This window comes from Neofelis nebulosa, chromosome 2, assembly GCF_028018385.1.
Source record: "Neofelis nebulosa isolate mNeoNeb1 chromosome 2, mNeoNeb1.pri, whole genome shotgun sequence".
In the NCBI taxonomy this organism is placed as follows: domain Eukaryota; kingdom Metazoa; phylum Chordata; class Mammalia; order Carnivora; family Felidae; genus Neofelis; species Neofelis nebulosa.
This window is the reverse complement of record NC_080783.1, coordinates 177,726,266-177,751,957: the sequence shown is the minus strand read 5'-3', so window position 1 is coordinate 177,751,957 and position 25,692 is coordinate 177,726,266. Positions and strand designations below refer to the sequence as shown.

Below are 25,692 nucleotides of genomic sequence, written 5' to 3'. Positions count from 1 at the left end.
ATACTTCATTGCTATAATTATTAATATCCTGCTTTATGGAAGAAAAACATTTGGGCAGACAATGAGGTATAATGACTAAATTGCCCATGACCTCACGTAACACCCCTCCACTCTCTCAAGCCCCAAAATGGTAAATATAAACAAAATGGAAAGTCTCCGATGTACCAACAGCTCAAGCCAACTTCACAAACAAAAGTTATGCAATTCCTTAGTTAGTCCTATGCCAGACATTAAAAGAAAGGAACATAGTAGTCCTTCTTTTCCAATTGAAGAATAAAGATCAGTATCATTTAATATATCTTATTATGCATGAAAATGAAGTTGCCATTATATCTGTTTCTTCTCCAGTGTTTTTTGATTGCAGAGTCTTTCTTAAAAACCTGCCCATACGTGGGAGAAGTGCACAGGACTGGCGAGAGAGGACAGAACTGTCCCGGTCTTCTGACTGTAGCTGCCTTCCTCACCCGAGTCCCTCCCTGCTCCGGGTACCTCCTCCGGCCAGCGGGTAACTTACTCTTCGCCTCTCACCCATTTATCCACAGACAGCTCTTCACCCAGCACCTACCATGTGACGGGCACCTTCCAGGTGCTGAAGATAAAAACCAACGGTGGACAATATGCCGTCCAAATCTAGTGTGCCTCTGTGCATACTGCCCCCTGTTCAAAATCCCTTCATGGTTTCCCAGTGAACAAAGGCCCAGCTCCCCTCTGTGGCACTCACAACACTTGACGGGCTCCTTCAAAGCCCACAGGTGACCTCACTTCCAGTGAGTCCTTACATGTATGAGCACAACACTAGTCATTCATAGCTCTTCAGGCAAGTCTTATCCGTTACTCAGGTTTTCCCCTTTCACCTAGATTATTCCCTCTGTTTGTTTTTGCCTTTCAAAATTCTCTGAGAACCCCAATGTCTTTATCACCTACCCAATCCCCATATTTGGATAGGACTCTGTCCAGTTCCCAAAGACGTACAGCATTTATGCCTTGGTTCTTCTGATTTATCCTTCCTATGAGATTAGAAATTCCTTAAAGATAGGAACCATGTCTTAGTCATCTGAATATATTAGGTAGGTGCCTTCACAATGCTTTGAATTTATGAATTCAATTTTAATTGAATTAATCAGTGCCTTTGGTCACAACAGACTATCAAAACATATCATTTCTTACCTGAGTTTTTTCTTTGTCCGTAGATAAGTTTGAAAAAGGAACTGAATTGCAAGCTGTAAGCTCACCTTTGCCATGCAAGGATAATATGGATGCTTTAATTTAGTCTGAGAGAGAGTGAAAAAACACAGCATTTTTCAAAGGTGTTTTATAGATTATTACATGTTATGAATTGAATGACTTATAATAAAGTTAAACACTAATAAGAAAAATCTAGCCAGCTTATTATAGAAAAAATGTTCCATTTAAATTTTTAAAAAGGTTAAGAAAAGACATCCTCTTCATTTTTTTATGAAGCCCTCTCAAAATAGAGCCTTTAGACCACAGGATGTTAAACACTGTCAACAGACTAAGAAAGTTTCTCCCTTATTGGCAAATCATAATCATGGTACTCAAGAAAAAGAAGTACTTGGAAGTTCATCTTGAGTCTGAAGATGTCTGATGACAAATGCGGACAAATTAATCTCCACCAAGCCCAATATTCACTGACCTCGCCTCATGGCTATTCTCAGAGATTCTTTATAAAATTAAAAAGCACTTTAAAAAGCCAGTATGTGGACACCCGCACCCATTCACAATCCGCAGTATATGTTCTGAGCACCGCCAGTATTTTAATATCACCCAGTGAGTGACATTATTTGCGGGAACGTTCTGGGCATCCAAGCTGAATGCTAACAACCGAGGGCTGTCACTGAACGCTTGAGCTGACAGCTTTCACTCTGCTTTCTTAGTCCTTTACTAACAAGCCAACTAGTACTTACGGCATTCAGTGACGCTAAAGACAAAACAAAACTGAAATAATCACTACTGTATACATCTCTATTCTTCATAAACTTGAGGTTTTCATCTCTCACCATCTACAAAAGAAAATCAGTAATTATTTTTAAGAAACGGCAAAATATTCAGCACGTGGAAGATTTTTAATGACACATTAGGTAGAAAAGATTTTACATTAAGTTAGAAAAGGTTCACAAAAACCCTTCTCTAGAGCTTTGAAATTTTAAACAGGGAGAGAGGAAAATCTTCCTTTAAATATAAGAAGCTATAAGAAGGTGAATTATTATTCATCAAACCAAATACTTCTGGGAAATTCAGGAAAACCACCATATGAGGGACAAGTGAAGTCAAACCAGTTATTTGGGGTTGGAAGGGACACACAGAGCTCTCCCAAGCACAACCAAATTCACGTTTTCCTTGTATCAGATGGCTTAAATCTTTCTCTCTTAACGAAACACTCCACAATTTTCTTAAATTCTCTGGTTCTGGCTAACTCAGCTTTGGATTACTTATGTATAAAGCCTGGACTGGGTAGTTGGACAGTTCCGAATTTAAATCCTGGTTCTGTGAACTGGTAGGTCATTTCTCCTTTCTGTTTTTAAAGTTTATTTTGAGAGAGAGACAGAGAGTGAGCGAGTGTGAGAGAGCACATGTGCGTGAGCCAGGACAGGGACAGAGAAAGAGGAAGAGAGAGAATCCCGAGCAGGCTCCGTGCTGTCAGCGCAGAGCCCGACACGGGTTTCAATCTCACGAACTGTGAGATCATGACCTGAGCTGAAATCAAGAGTCAGACGCTCAACTGAGTGAGCCACCCAGGCGCCTCACATTTCTCCTTTTCTGACCTCGGTTTTTCCATCTGAAAAATGGGAATAAGACCTACTACTTCACAAGAGTTTTTAAGAATTAAGGATTTGTTTAAAGCACGTGGCACAGAGCAGATATTCAATAATTGGTGGTTATCACTGTCATACTAGTTTTACCCAAAGATACTGAACCCTAACTTCTTTTCCTCTCCAGACGGTAAGTTAGTTTCAGCAGCGTTTGTCTCTACCGGCCACTCCCTCCCACTTGTGTATCTGTGGCAACCCCCAGCCGCATAGCAGGCCAGTGACAGTGCCGGCCACCTTGAGTCTGTGGACACCTCTGTGACCTGTTATAAAAGACTCGTGAGATGAGGTGGGTTGGATGAGGCACACAAGGTCCAACCGAGTCCACAAGGAGGCCGGCAGGAGTACTTCTGGACCTACGGGGCAGGTTTGGACTTTTATGTGATTTTTCTCCCTTAGAATTTCTTACGTGGGTCTTACCTGGTATATTCGAGCAGGCATTTTCTCCACAAATAGCCCTTTCTTCTCACCTTTTTTAACCAGCTTGGTTAGAATAGAGAGCCGGTCATTGTTAGGCCTATGGGGCCGAGGGGAGGACTGAGGTGAGATTTCCGGTGAGGACGGCGCTGACCTAAGGACAGAATCAGAAAACCGTGTGGTACAAAGCGGCTGCCGTTTTAGCACTTACCACAACCCGACACACTTACGTACACAGGGTACGAGGCTTAACAATAAACTGCGTACTTTACCGATCCAATATATTTAAACGCAAATTCGTAAACAAGACGACCTTAAAAAAAACCCACAGTGCTGGCAAAGTGCCACACTTTGACTATAAAGTGTATTCGATAAATGCTGAGATTGGAAAAAAATCTCGATTCTAGAACGAAATAGTTTACATGCATGTTTTTTTTTTTTTTTTTTAATATTTTGAAAGTTTGTTTATTTTTGAAAGCAGAGAGAGGGGGACAGAGGATCTGAAACAGGCTCTGTGCTGTCAGCAGAGAGCCTGATGCAGGGCTCGAACTCATGAACCGTGAGATCATGACCTGAGCCAGAGCTGGACACTCAGCTGACTGATCCACCCAGGGGCCCCTACGTGCATGTTCTAAATACGAAATAACTTCTGCCAAGGAAATAATAAAAAGGTGGCCATAAGAAAAGGGGTAAAGAGATTTACTCACTTTCTTTTTAGAATTTCTCTCTAGTTTGTTTAACAAGTTACCTGTAAATCCTAAACACTGTACTCAAGATTACAATGACCACCTACTGAAATCACACAGCAAACTATGTGAAAGAGAAACTCACAGAGAGAGATCCTCAGCTTCCTGCCGTACCACACTGACTCGACTCTTCTTTGGTAATACTGGGGAGTTTTGATCAGAGACCCTTTGGTAGAAGAGCATATAGGCATTCCAGTATCTTCGGCGAACATCTGTATACGGGTTTGCTTTATAACAAGACATGAAGAAAGAAGCCTTTGTAAATAGAATAAAGAAGGTTTCTTGTCTCGACGATCTAAAAGAAAGGCTCATAAACCCAGCAAATGTTTACAAAACTTAAATGCAAAGTGTAAGTAAAGTGGGTGTCCTTGTACCATACTGCTTGGAAGGTGACACAGAAGACCCGTAAGGAAGCTGTACAAAGATGGGGTAAAGAAGATAAACGTTCCTAGGCGAGTCTAGATTTAAACAAAAGGCAAGGAACATTTAAAAAGAAGTTCTGTGGCACAGGATGGGATTATAATTGGCTCACTTAGCCATTTTTGCATAGAACAACCAAATCTAGGTAAGTTTTGGCAACAATACTGGATTTAACCAGTAACTAAAGGTTACTATTATTAGACACAGGACTACCATGGCACAGCATCAAAATCTGACACAGAAATTTTTCATTTTAATTCTTAATTGAAGCATAGTTGACATGTTAGTTGTAGGTAGCCAACATAGTGTTTTGACAATTATACACGCTATGAAATGCTCACCAAGATACATATATCACCATCTGTTGCCATACAGCTTTATGACGATATTATTGACTCGATTTCCTAGGCTTACTTTCCATCCTTGTGACTTACTTATATTCTAATTAGAAGTCTGTACCTCCTACTTCCTTCACCTGTTTCTCTTATTTCCTTCTGACCCAAATACAGGCAGAAAATTTTAAATGCCCCTAAAATATTGCAAAATCAGGTTTCAGAAATGCTAAGATCTCTACAAAATGTCCCCCCCCACCATGGCAAATTCTGATTGGATTCTGTGATGTCGTTTTCCTCATAGTTTTTCTTCTGGGGGGGCAGTGGCTGTGGAGAGAAGGACTGCCACACTACGTAATAAATACGGTTTCAAAAACAGGCATTCGAGGGGTCTTGTCTAATTCATCGTGCCTCTCTGAAAGTAAAAAGGAAATGTGAGAAGTTTAGCAGACAACTACTTCCTCTGAAACAATTTTTAAGGCTGAAATTCTGTGTTCGTTAGTTTCTCTCTGATATTCATTTCTTCCTCTTCCTCTATCACCTGTTCCCCCAGTGCTGCTGCAAGGAATTATTTTAAAAAACATTCTGTAAGCAGCTTAAACATTTCCACTCTGCCTATCTCTGAGTGTGTGGATCTATACAGCCTGAAAAGTGGTATGTAAAAAGAATAAAATTACATTTTTATGTAAAGAATACTGCTTCCAATTTGATAGAAAACCGTAAGTTAAAAAACAAACAAACAAACAAACAAACTAATGTGAAACATCCACTTGTAAATACTTACTTTGATCATAAACTTTTGGTCTATATTCTCCTCCAAAGCATTCGTATTCCAGGGTCTCATCATTTAGGTCAAATTCTTCTATGACTGTGTCATTAAACTTGTACCATTTTCCTTTTCCACACCCCCTGAAGCCCACAGGGAAACAAATGTTATAAGATGGAAACCCAACATCCCCCTCCCCAGCCTTTATCTCTATATACTGTCTACAAATAGAGCAGATGACTCTATTTGGGTATTTTCAAATGGACAACGCTTAAATTTCTAAAACAACTTTTCAAACCAAAGAGGTAAAAACTGTTATACTAAGTTTTAAAAATCCAATATGAAATATGACCAAAGAGCAGTGCTAAAGCTTCTTTGCACTACACTCATAAGCATGGATGATAAAGTAGGGCAGGGAGAGCAGAGGAGAGACACAGGAGGGCAGGGGGAGTGGAGGAGGGATAGAAGAGGGCAGGGGGAATGGAGGAGAGAGACAGGAAGCGGGATGGAGGCAGGACTACTGGAAGGCAGGGGGAGGGACCGCGTGAGACCCCTACCGTCGGTCCTTAATGAAGGAATAGTAGTGACCCGCATGTGCCTGCCCACTGTGGACAATGACACCGACAAGTTCATAGTTTTCAGTGAGGGCAACTTTTTTTCGTGGGGATCCTCCACCTCCCTGGTCCATACTTCGCCCGTTTTCACCAACTTCAGAAGACGAATCCTGGCGAGCCATTCCTGAAACTGTGTAGGGCTCCATGTTTAGCATCCAGGGAAACTATTTAAAAGCAAAAGGACAACATTAGTGTTGATGAGTAACATCCACGGCAATACCCAATTAAGTCAGATTCAAAAAAGAGGGATGTTTTCCTAGTTCTAGCTAGGATTACCTCCCCTCTATCACCAGATAGGAGGGTTGTTTACGGATCTGCCTGTCCATGGGCAGCAGTTGCTTAAGACAAGGGGCTGTGTACCCCTCAGAATGCTGAGACCATAGCCTTTAACAGTGGGGATGAAAGTTAAAAATATAAAAAGTAAACAGCAGAAAAGAAAGTGAGGTAATGGTTGTAAGAAATTTCAGGGAAAAAAAAATAAGTTACCCTTATCTGTTCGTCATATTTAATGGAGCGTCCACTCTCCCAGTCAAATCCAAATCTCATTAGGTGAATTACCAAGACGCTAGGTAAAGACTTAATGCAGGTCCTTTTCACAGTGATTCTCTAAAGAAAAGCAAAACCCAATTATCTCCATGGAGGAAAGAAAACAGCAAAGTCATACAAAGGTCACAGATTTTCACAGGCCTTTCCCGCCCATGTGAAAACAGGGAAAGACACAATTTAATGGAAGCAACAAGTGGAGCTTAATACTGTTCCTACATAAAACATAAAGAGAAACTAAATGAGTAACAAATTGATCTTGTTTTTCAAAAAAGGCAAGTGTAATACCTTTTCTTTACACTTTTCGCAGTAATATGCATTACTTCCTTCTAGAACTTCTCCTCTAACAAACTGGTCCAAAGAAATTTCCAAGCTCTGACAAGAAGTAACTCCAAGATTGAGGGCCATGAAAGCTTCCTCACGCTCGTATCTGATTAGCAAATCACAGAAAAAACACAATCAACCATGGAATTTAAACAATTTAAGATCTTGACACCACCACAGTAGCAGAGACTGAACACAGGTCTACATTCATGATCAGTGAAATTAACACGTGCCATCCCTCATCCTTTTAAAGGTACACTGCCAAATACAAATACCAGTTTTTGGCAGTTCAAAATCACTCAACAATTAGGAATTTCAACGAAGAAATTTTAGACATGGAAACCAAAGAAACTTAACTCAATAAACCTTCATAGGTTTATTGCAAGTCTGTCAACAAATGCAAGATTCACAACACACTAGAAGCACTATTTAAAAAGGACGATGACTGGGGCGCCTGGGTGGCTCAGTCGGTTAAGTGTCTGACTCGACTTCAGCTCAGGTCATGATCTCATGGTTTGTGGGATCGAGCCCCCATCAGGCTCTGTACTGGCAGCGTGGAGCCTCCTTGGGATTCTCTCTGTCCCTCTCCCACTCACACATACACTCTCTTCGTCTCTCTTTCACAATAAACTTAAAAAAAAATACTGTTAAAAAACTAAAAAATAAAAATAGAAAGAACAACGATCATGTACATTACGACTGTAGCCAATTAGCAATTTCCATGTTTTTACCTTAATACTGAATCCTTTTTCTACTATAAAAATATTGCTTCCAAATTTGATTTCTGGATCAGGATAACCCTGAGAATACGTATTTTCCTGTTTGAGGATTTGTGACTTCCTATGGAAATCCACATACTTACAAATGAAACTTAAAGCATTCTTAAAGCTTTGCCTTAAATACACGAGTAGGAAATCTGCTTGCATCATGATTTACTTAATACTAATAAGCATGGCGATGATCACGAGCCTGAATATTATAGAACTTGTCTGAATAAAAATGTATCAATAAATTGTTACAGTAGCTTAGGGAATAAAAATACTATTAAAAAAGATACTAGCTGGGGCGCCTGGGTGGCTCAGTCGGTTAAGTGTCTGACTCTTAATTTCAGTTCAGGTCATGATCTCCTGGTTCATGAGTTAGAGCCCCACATCGGGGTCGGTACTGACAGCACAGAACCTGCTTGGGATTCTCTCTTCCTCTCTTTCTGCTCCTCCCCGGTTCTCTCTCTCTCTCTCTCTCTCTCTCCCTCAAAATAAATAATCATTAAAAAGATTAACAGCTGAGATTTTCAGATATTGTCATTTTAGCCAAGTGAAATACGAATGAAAATTAATGAATAACGTGCTACCTATTAAGAGAAAAAAAATAAAAACAATGATGACATTTTTTGATGTCCGTGGTAACTTCACTAACCTGTGAGGACAGTCTTTACAGATCTTCTGATCAGAATAGATGCCCTGGAAAGTATTCTTAAAAATCTGGTCTCTCCCCATTTTCTGTTGGAATCAAAAGTTAGAATTTTAGCTGATGCCCCTAGAATTTCTAGGTCACTTAGATAGAATTTTATTTAGACCTAAGCTAAAGCACAGATTTCAACTAACAGCTAAAATAAAGAGTCATGATGGTAGTTTAAGTTGGGAATGAATAGGAGGCTTATAACCCATTGGCCCCACTGGCTATTAGAAGAGCCTGAACAGCCAGCAAAGGAAGAGGAGAGGGGCCAGTCACAGCTGGTGACAAGAAAAGCTTGTCATTTCCGTGACGATTCCGAACTCTTCTCCCCACGCCGCAACAACCAAGTTAGTAGCAACTCTTCACAATCTTTTCTTCCTTGTGGATAAAATGCTATCAATTCCTAAGTTATTTCAAAAAGGACATCTGACTTATGCCTACTAAGGAGAAGAGGGACAGCTAATGGCAGTGATGGAGGACGCCCTATAACTAGAAGGCAGCACCACTTAGGAAGTTTGTCACACGTTACGCTGGGTGGGGGCAGGAAGCTTTGGGCTCAAACATCACCACAAATAACTTTTTAATCTGGCCCCTCTGGCTGAGTTGGGCTGCTATGCACAGGGCCGTCAGGTCACTGGCGAGGGCAGCACTCCCGAGGCCAGGCAACCTCTGGAAGAGCACGTGGACACAAATGGTTACTGTGGAGTACAGATTAAGAATGACATACTTCTCCATCAAGTGTTGGAGGAATTAAGAAGAGAAGTCCATCATTCAGTGATCTGTGTCTGTTTTGATGTTCAAACCCAGAGGAAATGAATTACAGGTGGGGTGTTACAGATGACCACTTTCTGATCTGTAGGTTTCACAGTCAGCCCAAATCCTGCAACTCTGCTCTCGTACTACAGTTTGAGGGAGGCAGAGGGAAAGTGAGATGTTCTCTACCTTGAGATATTCGTCCATCTGATCAATAAGACTAGTGAAGAATTCATATGCATCCTGCTGCTCTCTCACATAAAGTTCTTTGTTCCACATCTTGAAAATCTGTGCAAGACAAGAATATATTGCTAAAGGAAAAGCAGCAATCTCTGAATAGAGTAGAACACGGATGTGAAAGAGCACTCAAATGCTTCTAAAAACCAAGTTCACTAATAGGACATTAGACACTTGTCCTGAAGTGAGATGAGCTTGGTTATCTATGCTTTTCCCTGGCTTCTGTGTAACCGAAACAAGTCTGGGAAACCATACCGGCTGGGACCTGAGGCCACAGAAGTTTCTGTCTTAGAACTTTCCAAACTACAGGGGAAAATACAAGGTACTCCTCCTGCGAAACAGAGTAGAGCAATGTTAAAAAGTAATGCTCTTTACCTCTTGCACTGCTGGTGGGAATTTAAATTGGTGCAGCTACTCTGGAGAATAGTATGGAGGTTGCTCAAAAAATTAAAAATAGAACTACCCTATGACCCAGGAATTGCACTACTAGGTATTTGCCCAAATGATACAAAAATACAGATTCAAAGGGGCACATGCACCCCAATGTTCACAGCAACAATATTAACAATAGCCGAACTATGGCAAGAGCCCAAAAGAGCACATTAACTGATGAATGGATAAAGAGGTGATATATATCTGTGTGTGTGTGTGTGTGTGTGTGTGTGTGTGTGTGTGTGTATACATTTATACAGCCATCAAAAAGAACGAAATCTTGTCATCTGCAATGATGTGGATGAAGCTAGAATGTACCATGCTAAGCAAAATAAGTCAATCAGAGAAAGACAAATAGTGTATGATTTCACTCTTAGGTAAAATTTAAGAGGGTCGCCCGGGTGGCTCAGTCAGTTAAGCATCTGACTCTTGATTTCAGCCCAGGTCATGATCTCACAGTTTGTGAGACAGAGCCCCGAATCGGTTCTGCATGGAAAATGGAGCCTACTTAAGATTCTCTCTCTCTGCCCCTCCCTTGCTCCTGCTGCTCCCTCTTTTTCTCTCTCTCAAAAAATAAACAAATAAATAAATAAATAAAATTTAAGAAACAAAACAGATAAACATACGGGAAGGGGGTGGGGAGAGGAGAGAGGGAAACAAACCATATGAGACTCTTAAAGATAGAGAACAAACTGAGCGTTGATGGAGGGAGGTGGGCGGGGGATGGGCTGGATGGGTGATGAGCACTAAGGAGGACACTTGCTGGGATGAGCACTGGGTGTTGAATGTAAGAGATCAACCACTGAATTCTACACCTGAAGCCAATATTGCGCTATACGTTCACTAAAATTTACATTAAACAAAAAAAGAATAAAAAAATATTTAGAACATTAATTTAAACAAATATCCAAAGAATCAGAATAAGAATCATGAGAAACATTCAAAATTGTTAAGATTAGCAAATCCCTAGAAATTATAAATGACTTTTCTTAATATTCTAATCATCTGAAATCAAATACTGGTCTTAAGAAGAATGGTACAGCCCATTCTTCTATAGGTTCTTGGCAACGGGATTAGTCTGGAGTTAATAAAGACAGAAACAATTATCACTAGATCTAACTATCTAAAGTGACTGAGTGAAATACCTTCCAGAAGTTCTCAGGTACATAATACTGCAGCTTGCTTTCCATCAAATGCCCAAAGAGAGACTGCACCTGGTAGAATACGCTGTCGTCTGGATTGTCTGTGTCATCATCTACTGAAAGTAACGACTGGAAAGAAACGCAATGCATTAAGCTAGAGGTAGTTCACTGCTCCACAGGAAACACGGACATATGCACAGGTACTTCCCACCTTGCTTTCACAGCGCTACGGATGTCTGAGCGTGGCTACAACTCTCAGTATGTTTAGCCTCCATACTTCCTAGCTGGTGGAAACATGAACAAATCATTTCTTTGAGCCTGTTTGATTACGAAAAGCTAGAATGAGGAATACCAGTTATCTCTATGAGAGGTTAAACGTGCCATGATACACGGAGATATTCTCAACACTACTGACTGCGGTATCAAGCTTCTACTATACGTCGACCCTTGAGCGTGGGTTTGAACTGTGTGGGCCCACTTACACATGGATTTTTTTGTGATAAATACAGTACAGTATTATAAATATATTTTCTCTTCTCTGGCTTACTCTACTGTAAGAATATGTAATACATATTGCACTATATTACGCATATATACATATAACGTACAAAAATCTGTGTTAACTGTCCAGGCAACAGTAGAATATTAGTGGTTAACATCAGCGGGGAGTCAAAAGTTACGTGTGGATTTTTGACTGCACGAGGGGCGTGGTCAGCGCTATATTGACCCCTATATGTTGTTCAAGAGTCAACTGAACTCTTACAAAACACTGATGACAGAACCTAAATTTTTCTAAAATACTAAAAATGTTAGTAATGTTATAGAACAGAATTTGACAGTAACTTAGTTCAAAAATCCTATTTGGTCAAGTCTAGCTGTCAAACAGGCAGCATATTCCCTCAGCAGATTTATAAAAACATGTGACTGTGGGGGCACCTGGGTGGCTCAGTTGAGCGTCTGACTGCAGCTCAGGTCATGATCTCACAGCTTGGGGGTTTGAGCCCCGCGTCGGGCTCTGTGCTGACAGCTCAGGGCCTGGAGCCTACTTTGGATTCTGTGTCTCCCCCCCTCTCTCTACCCCTCCCCTGCTCATGCTCTCTCAAAAATACATAAACATTAAAAAAAAAATTTTTAAAAACCCCAAACATGCGACTGTAAACAATGTGTTCAGATGTGCACGGATTTCAGAAGTGACTAAAGAATCCCTAGTGATGTCTAGATTTTTAGTAAACCCAAAATGCAATATATAAATTATATTTTTGACTGCATGGTGGTGGTCAGTGCTCCTGACCCCTATATGTTGCAATATATGAATATGGGACCATTTTCAGCCACTGCGCGCTTTATCTGTCATACCAAACAGGAAAGAAGAAAGCAATCACCTCAGGCAGACCAGGCTGCATATACAGTTGCTGGAAGACTGCATTCATGTAACACGTAGCGCCGCCATTCCTCAGCCCCACAAACCCTGAGCTGGACCTGCTATCCACAGGGGGAAGATACTAGAAAAGAGAGGAGTAGGAACAGTAGAGAGAGAATTAGTATATCTGTCAGCAGCCCATTTTCACCATGCTTATCTAGATGTCTGAGAGGGAAAAGAGATATACCCACAGATTTATCCATCCAGTGGCTTAGGAGTCACGCTAACAAAACCTATGTTCTGGAAGTACCTCCGCAGATGCTAATAATACTAATACCTCAATGCTCCTTTTCCATTCATAAAGTACCTAACGTGTCATGTTTGTTTGTTTGCCCATCTAGTAGTCACGCATTCTGTCACTTGATTACCATTCAACAAATATTTATTAAGAACCTACTGTGTGCCAGCACCGTGCCAGGGATAATGTCTCGAGGAGCTCACAGCCCACTTGATTACAGAGACATCAAGCAAGTAAACAGATCTACTTACAAACTGAGGTAGCACTCTGCACAAATGGAATAGGGTTCTATGCAGTGTTTACTCTGTAGATTCCTGACCAATCTGGATGGTCAAGGAAGCCTCATATTCCCTCCCTTCCTTTTTAAGGAAGTAAGCTTCTTCTGTGGAACCACTGCTAATCAGCATACAGTTAAAGGAACAGGTAAATACGCTAGCATTTCACTTAAAGATGCTTTGTCCTAACACAGATCCCATTACAATGCTTTTCTGGTTAGAAATAATCTAGAAAAGTCTTCCTGGATAAAGTTGAACGCGGCACTTCTCAAAGTAGAAATGGATAGGACACACCTTGCAATGCCACTTAAGCAGAATCTTGGTTCTAATGCCATGCCCAGAATCACCCGTTCTGCATATGTATTAAGTACCTGCATCCATATTATAACTAACCCACAAAACCCTGCAGGTCTTTTAGACCTCAAGGAATTGCTAAATATTATATATTTTCCACTTACATTTGACATACACGTAGAGCAGGGTGATTTCTAAGATCTAATCAATACGGTAATGTATTTGTGGAGTCCAAAGCACAGATTTTTAAAAAGTTACAAGATAAGAAAAACTCATTCACAACAGTGCTAAAAAATAAGTATTTACATGAGAAAAATGTTTTCTTCCTTACGCTGACATAATAATCCCTGACTTATGAAAAAAATAAAATTTCCATTTAAATCTGTCAAATAAACTATGTACAACTAAAGCACACGTTTTGTAAACTAAATGTTTTGATACGAAAACCGTTTCTAATTTACACGCTCGCATTTCATTGTGCAAGTGCGATTTTCTCTGTCTAGAACACCTTCCTTTCCTGCCTAACCTGTATGCCGCACACGACTCAGCTCAGCTGTCCGAAGGGGTAGGCCTGACTCCACAAGGTCCGTGGAAAACACAAAAGCAGCTCTCAAAGCTCAAAGCGTCCTCCGGCTCCTGGTCTGCTGCTCCCCTCCTGTAGTTCCCAATGGATACTAAGCTGCTGCTTGGCTCCACAGCTCCGCCCACGTCCTTCTCATTGTGGAATCACCTTCCCACCAGCTTGTGAAGCGTTGGGAGTTCTCTTTCCAGCTTCATCCTTTCTAAGACGCCTTCTAAGACGCCGCCGTCTGGTGGTAGAGTGCCCCTCTGCGAGGAGAGCCTTCAGGACATGACCCGGATCTCACAATCGATCACATTATATTGAAATTATCTGCCTGCGGGTCTGTCTCTTCCAGTCGACACCGACTTTCTTGAGGGCTGGAATCCTGTCTGCATTTTTGAGCTCCAAAAGCCCAACACACCTATTAGTGCATTCTAAACTCCATAAATCTTAAATGAATTTAAATGAATGTAGACCGCACTGTGACAGAGCCAACGTTCGAGTATGTATATCCGCGGCCTGGCCCTGTACCACGCGCAGTTACTCAAAACATAGGCTGCAATGCTACTTCTTACCGAGAGTAATTATCAAGTGACTTAAAAATGTCTTCTCTTTAATTAGTAAAAAGGGTATCATTGAATAATACAGTATTACCATGGTATGAAGTAATTTAGTAGATTATGCTTCATTAGAGTATGGGAACATGATAAGCAAAAGAATACTACTGACTTTCTTTGGGATTAGGGTAATGCAGACACAGGCTTTAAAGTTATACGTTTGAGCATCCTAAAAAAAATTCAAGTGTATCAAGGTCTAGGAAACGTACATCAAACTCCTTGGTGAGAGCAGGGTCAGGCTGATGATGCATGGAAAGCAGTTCTTTTGTGATAATTTGAAGATTTGCCGGGGAGCTATCAGCCAGCATCACAAGGACTTCATAGGCTGCCAGTCGGCTATTCACTGTACTACACCTACAAACAAAAGATGCAAGTCAGTTCCAACAGTGAATAATCCACTTGAGTTGGTCATTAAACTAAATCAACATTTGAAATGAAAATATTAGAGCTGCAATTCCTCAAACTGAGTTAATCGGGTCTGATGGCAGAGCTCTAGGAATCCAGCGGGAAGTGTTTACTTAAAGGAAGAGGCCATGAATACAGGAGGAATGGTTATGGTTAAGAGCTACATATCTTCTTGGCCTGATAAAGTAGCGAAATGTCCCCCTTAGGAGTCCAGAGTATTTTTATCTAAGGTTTGGAACAGCAAAAATGGAGGATAAAGAGTCTGAAACTTTTACCAAGGAAAACATGAGAATAACTCTCTCTCAAAGTAGGTAGCAAGGAAGCTTTTTGTAGACATTGTCCTGAAATTCAAATATCTAAATGGCAGGAAAAGAAAGCTATGTGGATCAGAAGAGATACCCGTAAATGTTTTTTATACGTGTCTGGTGATAAAAAATTCTTCGAGGACACTAATCAACTTCATCTTGCTGAGAAAACGGAGACAGAAATACGTGGTTTGCCAAATTAATTTGTTCCAAATGACAATAAAAGGTAACTAGCAGGCAGTCTGCAGGAAACCAAAGGCTTCTGATAATTGTTCACGTTTAGAAGAAATCACTTTGGGGATGGACAGTAATTTCTCACTGTCACCTAGGCCAACCTTACATTACTGAGAAGATCACAGGTTAGGAAGGATACACAGAAAAGAGGACATCGAACCTCTGAGAGAAACATGTATGGGGTGCAGTGTGGGAGATGTGTTCACGAGGGGTTGTGGGGCTCTTAGATCAGCACTGGGCCAGGCCCTGAGGACAATGGCCAGCAGCTGGCCCTGTCCTTTGCCTCTTCCTTGGACTTTTGGTTTGCAAAGGACAGGTAAAGAACGAATAGGAGGAACCGTACACACAGGCTAAGCATTACGAAATTCCTTTGTTAGTGTTAAGAATAAACGTCACTTGTGAAAATACTGTGTATTTTAAAGCTCTTTCTGGCATTAGGGTTCAGACGGGAAACAGCTGGAGTCACTGTGATAAGTGAGCCTCACTCAATGCACGGGGAGGGATGAAACAAAACACTGCCTTTTCTAATTAAGGCACAGTGTATGATTAAAAAACCCAACTCCTTGCTGATGGAGGTATTACTTTTAATAAATACAAGGAGGGTTCACGAATAAAAATTTCAATAAAACTGCTAAAGATTTATTTTCCCCGTTCACTGAAAACGGAGATACTCACGTATTTCTACTACTTTAATAAAAGACTCCCCACGGAGCCAGTGCCAGATCTTCCAGAACAAGACTGGGGCAGGGGTGAGATGGGAGCCAAAGCCTGAGAGACACCCCAAGAGTTCTAATGAAGGTTGACTGCCTGAAACAGATTTTGCTAGTAAGGAAAGCTACACAGAGAAATACTCATACATGAAAAGATACCGCTTGAGATTCCATGAAATCTTCTTGCTTCTTGTGCCTTGCTCGTTTCAATAACCACTGAAATTATACGGGAGTGTTTTTCACTGGTTAAATACCAAATCCCCAGTTTCTTCAGGATTATTCAGTTAAGTCTGGTTTTCGTAAGAATGGAGTAAGCTGGATTTACAGCAAGGAACATGGCAGCATGGGGCAGCCTCCTCCTATAGCTCCAGGAGCACCCAAGTAGGGCCAACATTCCAGAAAGATCTTTCAAATTTCTACCCATAAAAACGAACACAGTATTTGATTCTAAAATTACCACAATAAGTCACTAGCAGTTTTAATCGTCAGGACACAGGCAATACCCAGCAAATCACAAGGTTCATGCACTAAAAGCACCTACGCTTTCTTCCTAGAAGAAACTCAAGATTCAGAGCCTATTTACTCTAACTTTGGATTTAATTCTTCTGATCTCGGTTTGTCTTGGAAGTTGCTACCGACAAAATTAAGCACATTATTTACTACTTACTCTTCTTATTTGATGATAATAATGGCACCAGCATCCTTGCACAGCACTCACTATGTGCCAGGCAGGCTTATCCTGAGCCCCTTTACATGCATTTCTTCATAGGGTGGATAATATCTTATAACTACACACACTCACAAGATGGAAACAAACTCCAAGTTAAGAAAAGCTTTTTGGACTAAAGTTTCGAATTAGAATTTTTACCAAAACTGAACACAACGTGCATTTTCCATACTTTGGATGAAAGTCCTGTTGACTGATGGCGGCACTGCCAGCTGGAGAATGACTATTTAAAATAATTCTAGAAGCTCGGAAAAGGAAGTCATCTAACAATGGTTTAATGAGTGATGAACCTGGAATAGAGCATAATATTCATGTTGAGGATGAACACATTTTAATTCAAAGACTCTGTTTTTGTACTTTCATATCAGAGCAGCAAAGGCACCCAATGGCAGGGCATTCAATTTAATTTGATGCTTATTTTTTGAGCACTTACAACACATGGCAAAGGTCTGTGGGGCAGAGGGGTGGGGATGGGTGGGAGGGTCAGGGGACAGGGAACAAAGACAAGTGAGGGTACCTTCCTTTATGAGCTGACAATGGAGTGAAAGAAGTCATGCTTTCACTTTGGAAACACAAATGCCAAGAACACGAGGCAGAACAGTCCGAGTGAACACTTCATTCTTACTTTGGGCATAGGGGAGTCCACAGGAGGGTTTCTGAAACTTTTAAAATCCTGCCTTCCTTAGGTAAAATGATGTACCCTTCTTAGCCTGGTGTAGAATCACTCTTTTCTATGTATCCCCAGTAGCCAAGAAGATTTTTATAGAGCTTAGTTCATGTGATAAAAGTGGTAATTAATGTTTTGACTTGTTTTCTGAATGTACCTTCTAATACTGAATATGCCCTGACAAATTATACATGTACCCCAGGATATTCATATGTACCCCACGAGGCAGGGGGTAGTGGTTGGGGGCTGCCTCCCAGATAAGAATTACCCTTAAAAGAGGTAAGATCTATAATAGATAATATTTTATAAGGTATGTAACAGCAAGAAGAGAAAACCTTATTTTGAACTGTAAGTTTTACTTGGTATTAAGACATTATGTGAACCAACCGTTTTGAACGCTATCAACTTCTTCATATGGTTTAATGACACAGGTAGAATACACCTGAAGTCTGTTAGCCACTAAAATTCCAGACAACCTCCTACTACCTGAAGGGTCAATTTTCTACAGAGCACTGAGCACTTATCCTATTCTCCTAATTACAAACACTATTACGGCAAGGACTGAGAAGGGAGGTATTCTGCCACATGGTAAGAGGAAGCCAATAATTACCAAGCATTTCCTTCTCTGCCCCGCACAGTGAAAGAAGGGTCTTAATGAGCCGTAGGTGTCCTGCCAATAAGATGTTGTCTGCTTCACTGGTCTCACATTCAGCCGTGCGATTAGGCTCAAAGTTATCCAGCCAAGTGATCTCATCTTCGAGCATGGTAGCCGGGCTGATTCTTAACTGCTCCATTTCTGAGGCTAAGAAGGAAAAAAAAAAAAAAAAATCCATTTCAAAGAAAAGAAAAAAGGATTTCCCTTCATGGAGTCCAAATCCTGAATTAAAGCAGGCAAAGTCAAGTCCCACCCTTCCATTCTGGCGATCTGAGAAAGCTGTCACTAATCAACAGTGGGCTGCATCTGCTGCCTCAGAGGAACGTGACGGCTTCGCACACTCACTCCTTCCCCCCACTCTCTCAGTCCTAAGCCACACATGTATTGAGGGCCCCTCTGTGCGGGTCAGTGGGCCATACGCTGAGGATAGAAGACGAAGGGGCTAATCTTGCTCCAAAGAAGCTCCTGGTCCAGGGGGTGTCAGCAGGTGCCCCCTGGGAGCACACCCTTCTAGAGAAGGCAGGGATGGAGGGTACGAAGACAGCCGAGGCTCCCACGGCATCACCTAGGCCAAGGGGGTCCCGCAAAGGAGACAGAGGTCCGCAGCACAGTAGCAGAGTGCAGGTTTCCAAATAGTGCCCCAAACCCTGAGAACCACCCTGCTCTACAGTAGTAAGTTACCTTACTTTCTTGTAAGCAAGGATTAAAGCAAGGTTCCATACTGGAAGATGGGACTGGGAAGGAGAAGAAGACGGACCGTGCTCTCCTTCCACTGCACTGCAGCCACAAGCGGTAGGGCCCCACAGCATCAGGTGAAAAGGAATACTTCAGGGTCAGAGCGGAACCGGCACTGGATCTGAATCCACTTATTTACAAAATGAGGCTAACACCTACACTCAGGGTGCTAGGTATGAAGTGCCTAGTACAGGAACTGGCAGATACAAAATACTCCCCAAATGGCAAACATTGCTTGTTTCCAGACATATTCCCACTCTGCCTTCAACATCCCAATAATGGATGCTGGATCCCTCATTAGTCACTCGATGACCACAGGGAAGGCCTATGTTAATAGCGTGCTCATGCCTTCTGAAGTTGTATGTATCATGTATACAGCCAACTCACGATTCCAGTCCTCGAGAAGCAAAGCAGAACACCCACCCTCTCCGAGTCCAAACCAGAGAGCAAACCTTGCCAGCGGCCTGGCAGAAGAATGTGGCATTCAGCTGGACTGTTAGATGGACATGTCACCCGTTCACTTCTCTGGATGACAGATACAACAGGTCTGACCCCCGCATTGAGACATCCACTCAGACTACATTATCTCAGGCTCCAACACAGCCTTTTCACTGTCCTGCTCAGAGCACCGTGTCTCCCACTTTCAAGAGACACTTTCGGGAAACTGATGAAGGCATCTGCCTTGGAGACTTTTCCTGAGGCTTACTAATGACTACGTCTTCACATGTGCATTACACGGAAGACCTCTGCACCAAGTCTCTCTCAGATTTAAGTGCTGGCAAAAAGATCTGTTTCTTTTGAGAAACCACTCGGTTTTCTTCCTTTTTCACCTCTGTCCCCCAGCAAACCTCACAACCAAATTCTGACTGTGGAGGTTGACAGCCAGCATACGTGCAAGGTATTTCTTTGTAACTGCCCAGCGCTGACATTCTTTTCCAATTAATGTTTCCAATCAGTACTTTTGTTCGGCCTGATTTTTACTTTACTTATTTTCTGTAAGATGAGGCAAATCTTTTACGTAAAGAATGGAAAATAAACTGACAGACTCTTGATTTGAACAACTAAAACTTACACAGAGCATCCCGACATACATTCGCGTTATACAAAAGTACAATCAAAATCCAAATGCTCTAACACTAAAATTTCTAACAATACTTCAATCACCTGACACAAAATAATTAACTGGCTTCTATCACTCATTTCTATTATTATCAATATACCTCAACAGAGATTCCCTCCTTCCTTCAATGATCAGCCTTTAAAATGGTCAGAATTCACTATACTAGAGAGAAAAGATTCTTCCTAATAGTTCTGTATCAGTGTAATTATTACTATTTTTTTCTTCAAAGAAGAAAGTAATTTTATTCAGTATGAACATGTTTTCCAGTCATTCTTTTTTCTTTTTTTAATATAATTTATTGTCCAGTTGGCTAACATACAGCACGTAAAGAGTGCCCTTGGTTTCCAGGGTAGGTTCCCGTGGTTCATCGCTTACACGCAACACCCAGTGCTCATCCCAAAAAGTGCCCTCCTCAAGGCCCATCACCCACTTTCCCCTCTTCCGCACCCCCCCGGCCCTGTATCAGCGTAATTAAAACATGTGTCTTTGACAATTTTTAAAACCAACAAATCTTCTCAACACATTAATGGTTACATATATAATTGGAGAACAGAGAACTGGTATATGGGTTTGCACGCTATTTTCAAGAAAATAAAACTCAACTTCGAACAGTAATTATAATCTCATTTTTATCTAAGATACACTCAGTCAGATTTAGAAATGTCCATTTGGCTTTCTTTTCTACTCTTCCCTCTCCCCTCCCCCTACATGAATCAAAGTTAGACATTTACTTACTTGTCAGATCATCTAATAATTGGCACCTTAGATCAAAATACTCCATACACTGAGATAGTAGTCTAAAAAAAGATAAGATTTCAAGTATTAAAAAAATGTCAGATTTTGAAATAAAAAAGCATCTCCCTTGTAAGAAAAGGCTCATAAAACAGCCAAACAAGGGAATTTTCCTAAGCATGAAATAACCGCTTTTACATTAATTCAACTTCCATATCTTAGCAAGAAATACACTCATGACTTTGCTGATACAGATACACTATAGAAATTGTGTATACCGACACTGACTAGGCACACTATATGCTTGCAACTGTTTTAGAAGAGCTGACAAAGAACAAAAAAGACAGTCAACACATTAGAAAATACATATGTCAAAAGGTGGTATTAAGAAGGCAAACGGAGTGCAGTAAGAGAAAAAACAGAAGGTAAATTCTTTTATCCAGGGTGGTCAGTGAAGCTTCTCTGTCATTATCTCAGGAAAGAGCACAAGTTTTAAAGTCAGGCGACCTTGGTTCAAATCCTGGCTCCACCACTTACAGTTGGGCGTCTAGGGAAAATGTGTCTGGTTTCTAATTTCTAAAATGCTTGTTAGAGTGTTGGAAATAAACACACACACACACACACACACACACACACACACAAAAGGCTCAAGAATGCACTAATGATGAGGAGATAATGAACTGAGAAATATGATGATTAAAGAGACAATAAGACTGTCAAACTCATTTGTCCATTGTGAGCATTACAGGATGACTATATGCAATGAACCTGGCCTACTGCATGGCACATAGTCAGACCACAGAAATAGCTATTGTAGTCATCACTGTTAAGGAAAACATGTATCAAACACGGCCATTAGAGTAAGTTGTGAAACACCATTTCAAATTATAAAAAACATATAACTAAAGATTCAATTTTAGGTGAAGTTAAATGCTCTACATCCGAGAGATTCTTTGAGAAGGTATGTTAAAAACTCATCCAATGCTTTCTTTCTTTCCTGAGTTTTGAGAAATTTAATATCAAATCAAACTCTTAAATTTAAGTTCTATTAAATAATCTGAGTCTTACAAAAAGCACAAGTGCAATAGCTCACTTCTTAAAAAACGGCTTACACAGAGGTACAATTCTCTGTTTGTGGATGACGTGATCCTACATGTGGAAAACCCCAGAGTCCACACAGAAAGATTTAGAGTTAATCAGTAAATGCAGCAAGATACAAAATTGTGACACGAAAATCAATTCTGCTTCCATACACCAACAATGGAGAATATGAAAAACGAAACAATTCCATTTACAAAAGCATCAATAAGAGTAAAGTACTTAGGCATCCACTTAGCAAAGGAAGCAAAAGGCTCGCACAATGAAGAGGACAAACAACGGTGGAAGAATTCGACAATGCTACAGCAATGAAGCCATGTGATACTGGCATGGAGATAACACACAGATCAATGGAAGAGAAACGAAGAGCCAATCAATCAGTCAGCAAGCCAGCAGTCGAATGATTTTTCATCAGTTGTCAAAACCATTCAATGGGAGAAAGGTGCCGTGACCACTGGATTACCCACATGGAAAAGAATGAAGTCGGGCACCTTATGTTACACACAGAATTTAGCTCGAATAGATCAAACAAGTAAGCATAAGAGTGAAAACTAAAAACCTTAGAAGAAAACATAGAGGGGAAACTTTGTGACAGTGGATTTGGTGATCATTTCTTGGATGCAATGCCAAAAGCACAGGCAACAAAAGAAAGAACAGATAAAGGAAATATTTTTCAGTGTTAATTAGAAATGAAACCCTAACTAACACATGCTATGACATGGAGGAACCTCGGAAATAGGAGAATGGATGGAGGGGGAATGAGCGGGGAGTTACTGTTTTATGGATACAGAGTTTCAGTTTGGGATGATGAGAAAGTTCTGGGAACAGACAGCGGGGACAGATGCACAACAATGTGTATGTACTTAACGTCACTGAATTACAGACTTAAAAATCAGTAAAATGATCAATTGTATGTATATTTTGCTGCAGTAAAAAGAAAAAAATCTAGCAAATCTAAAAATTAAAAAAACACAAACAAAACAACCCACGTGTATTTGTTTTGGAACCGTCTCTTCGTGTCTTTTGCCCATTTTTCAATTTGGCTGTTGGGTCATTTGTTTAGTGATTTCTAACAGCTTTTTATATACATTATGAAAATCAGCTTCTTGTCTGGCATGTTACAAATCTATACAGCCAGTCGGGCAACTGACTTTTGGATTTATGGTATTAGTTTCCCACACAGAGTATTTTAGTTATTATGGAGTCAAGTTTATTAGTCTTTCATTCAACGGCTTCCTTAATGGGCAGAAGGTTTTAGTTTACGATGATGAAAAAGTTCTAGAAGCGGCTGGTGGAGATGGTTGCATAATAATGAGAATATACTTAATGCTACTGAACTGTATGCTTCCAAAGACCGAGTTTGGATCCAAATTTAGGGGTCTGGATCCTTAGCCACACTTAGGGGTTTAGAGTAGCTCTAACATTCCTTCCCTTCCAGGGCTCTAATTTGTAAAGCAGATACACAAAGCAAGTGGACACCGATTTCACAAATCTCAGTGGCACCTCATGAGCCCCATGGCAAGGGTTCTCTGGTGAAGCTAAGTTGAAGAAAGTGGAGGTCAGCATGGGATCCCCTCACCTCCCATCCTGGGCCTAGCCCGGGGCAGCCTTGCATGAGGGCTGGCCCACTGAGGGACAGTGGGGCAGGCAGAACGGACTTACTCAAGCCGCTCTATCAGCCTGGACCGCAGATTCCCTCCGTGCCCAGGCTCATGTAAAACCAGGGAAGAAAGCCAGAAGGATGCCCCAGCTATATCTGGACATGAAGTCAGGAAGCACACTGCTCTGAGAGAGGGATGCATGCAAGGACGTGAGGAGTCGGACCTTCAAAAAGTGATCGGGCTCCAATAATTTCAGCCTCTCACCAACCAGCTTTCAGAAAGAAAGCTCCTCTTTCTCTTGAGGGTGGTGGACCAGCTGGGGTGGAGGTGAGAATGGGAAGTAATTCAAGGGGAAGAAGGCCCGGTATTGTTTCTTCTGACTCTCCTGTCCTGAATGGGGATAATAAGAATGGAAATACCCTCTCTCGGGGCACAAAGGGTACAAGAGGAAAGGAGAAATTCTTTTGTCATCTGAGTAATGCACTGTGGACCTCAGCAGGGGGCAGCATGCAAATCATGATTCTCTTTCTGTATGCCGTGAGCTTTTTCATCGTGATTACATACCTCTGATTGACTCCTCTCATTATACTAGTTGGGGACCAGAGAGGTAGCTGGGCTGTGAGAATCACACCTAGGAGAAACTGGTTTGGCTTCTGGACATCTGGATGAGCTGAAGTATCTGTCTGACTAAGAGTATATAGTTGATCACAGGCAGCACGGCGAATCTGAAATTACATCGTGAGTGGCAAAGGACATACACCAACCGACACTTAGACACTGCTTACAAAAGGATTTTCCTCCAAAGTCCACGACCTGAAGGATACTATAAGGGTGTGAACGGTTTAATCACTAATGGTAAAGTTGACATTAAATACCCTAGGACTGATTAAAAACAAATGCAGTCTGAGAACGGATTTCCCAAATTATTCTTCTCTCCTACGCCAATCAATAGTTTGATAATTTGATAAAAATGAAAATAAGAAAACTCTTCAAGTGTTTCCAAGTGAATTCTCAAGGCCGTACAAGAAAATCAGAATGAGAAAATCCAGTGAAAGTTCACGGCTTGCAGCTGGTCTTTCTTGATTGTGACCAACACGTTGACACTGAACGCCAGCGGCGGACACTCAACGCCGCCGCAACGTTTTGTTTGTTACAAACACACACAACTGACCCTAGCACTAGTCTCTGAACTTCTGAATATGGAATAGAAGGGAGGGCAGAGAGTCCAAATGGTTACTCTGCTCTCAGAGTGGTCCCCGCCCCCTTCGGAGGACTTCCTGAGAGGGCTAAATGCCATTCCTCTGTACTCCACGCAGGGTCACAGGCCTCCAAAGGGCCCTCGACAGAGCAGGACCAAGGGGATTTTTTTAGTACGGTCAAAATTCTTACCTCAGCACTTGGTGATCCAAGCAGAATATCAATGATAAAATCGGCAACACAGGGCAAGTTATAGAAAGATGCTAACGGTAAGAATAAGGAGAATTGGGGGTGGGAAACAAGTCAGCAAATGCATTTTCAAAATTCTGAAAAATTTATGCTTAACTACAGAAGAATTTCGTCTCTTCTTCTACATGGAATTGAATTCAGTACTGCCCATAACTGCCTCCACACGTCTGAGTTTCCCCTCGAGAGACTCTTGGTCATCTCTGTGCCTGCACATTTCAGCACGGTGTCTCGTACATACTGGTTATAAATATATCTTGCCTTGATAAACTATCAATACCTGTAACTATAAAATGTACCCTACCATAAAATTACAAATGATAAAAAAGCTTGAAGGGAAGCTGTAATTCTTTCATTTTGATTTGAGAATATCACTAAAATAATGATAGAAAAATTGATCTATGATTATGGCATTTGCTCAAAAGCATTTCATAATGACTTATACTTCCTATATTTGTCTTCAAAAGCATTCTTGCTCAAACTAACCATTTGGACACTACTTACCGTTCTATAAATGTCTGAGTTTTTTCTAGCTTTACCTTGAGTGTCTTATACAAAGAGGTTGGATATTCTACTAAACACATAATGATCAATTCTACACAACAGGCAGTCTGAATTGGTAACAGAAGGGAAGAACAGGACACCTATGGGTTGGTACAATTTTTAAAAGTGGAACTATTAAGACTTTGTTGCTGAATAAATATTTATTGAGGGCCTACTACATACTGGGCAGTATTTGGGTGTGAGAGATTCAGTAGGGAACAAAATGGACAAAAGTCTCTGTGGAGCTTACAGTCCAGATGGGGAAGGGATGATGACGATAAACATAGTAAGTAAACAAATTA

General features: G+C 41.0%; 1 protein-coding gene across 2 annotated transcripts in view; it reads right to left on the bottom strand.

Annotated features, from left to right (window-relative positions):
• Positions 1 to 25,692, bottom strand: part of USP24 (ubiquitin specific peptidase 24) — a 140,639-nt gene that overhangs the window by 27,526 nt on the left and 87,421 nt on the right. For both annotated transcript variants that reach the window (XM_058717284.1, XM_058717285.1), the window contains 18 exons: positions 24,794 to 24,864; positions 23,969 to 24,129; positions 20,709 to 20,770; positions 18,074 to 18,265; positions 16,969 to 17,086; positions 14,625 to 14,769; positions 12,392 to 12,511; positions 11,013 to 11,138; positions 9,388 to 9,486; positions 8,407 to 8,489; positions 6,955 to 7,096; positions 6,610 to 6,729; positions 6,067 to 6,287; positions 5,528 to 5,652; positions 4,077 to 4,218; positions 3,249 to 3,399; positions 1,926 to 2,021; positions 1,168 to 1,271 (listed from right to left, as the gene is read on the bottom strand). In XM_058717284.1, coding sequence (XP_058573267.1) covers positions 1,168 to 1,271; positions 1,926 to 2,021; positions 3,249 to 3,399; positions 4,077 to 4,218; positions 5,528 to 5,652; positions 6,067 to 6,287; positions 6,610 to 6,729; positions 6,955 to 7,096; positions 8,407 to 8,489; positions 9,388 to 9,486; positions 11,013 to 11,138; positions 12,392 to 12,511; positions 14,625 to 14,769; positions 16,969 to 17,086; positions 18,074 to 18,265; positions 20,709 to 20,770; positions 23,969 to 24,129; positions 24,794 to 24,864 — 2,278 coding nt within the window. The remainder of the gene's footprint in view (positions 1 to 1,167; positions 1,272 to 1,925; positions 2,022 to 3,248; positions 3,400 to 4,076; positions 4,219 to 5,527; positions 5,653 to 6,066; positions 6,288 to 6,609; positions 6,730 to 6,954; positions 7,097 to 8,406; positions 8,490 to 9,387; positions 9,487 to 11,012; positions 11,139 to 12,391; positions 12,512 to 14,624; positions 14,770 to 16,968; positions 17,087 to 18,073; positions 18,266 to 20,708; positions 20,771 to 23,968; positions 24,130 to 24,793; positions 24,865 to 25,692) is intronic.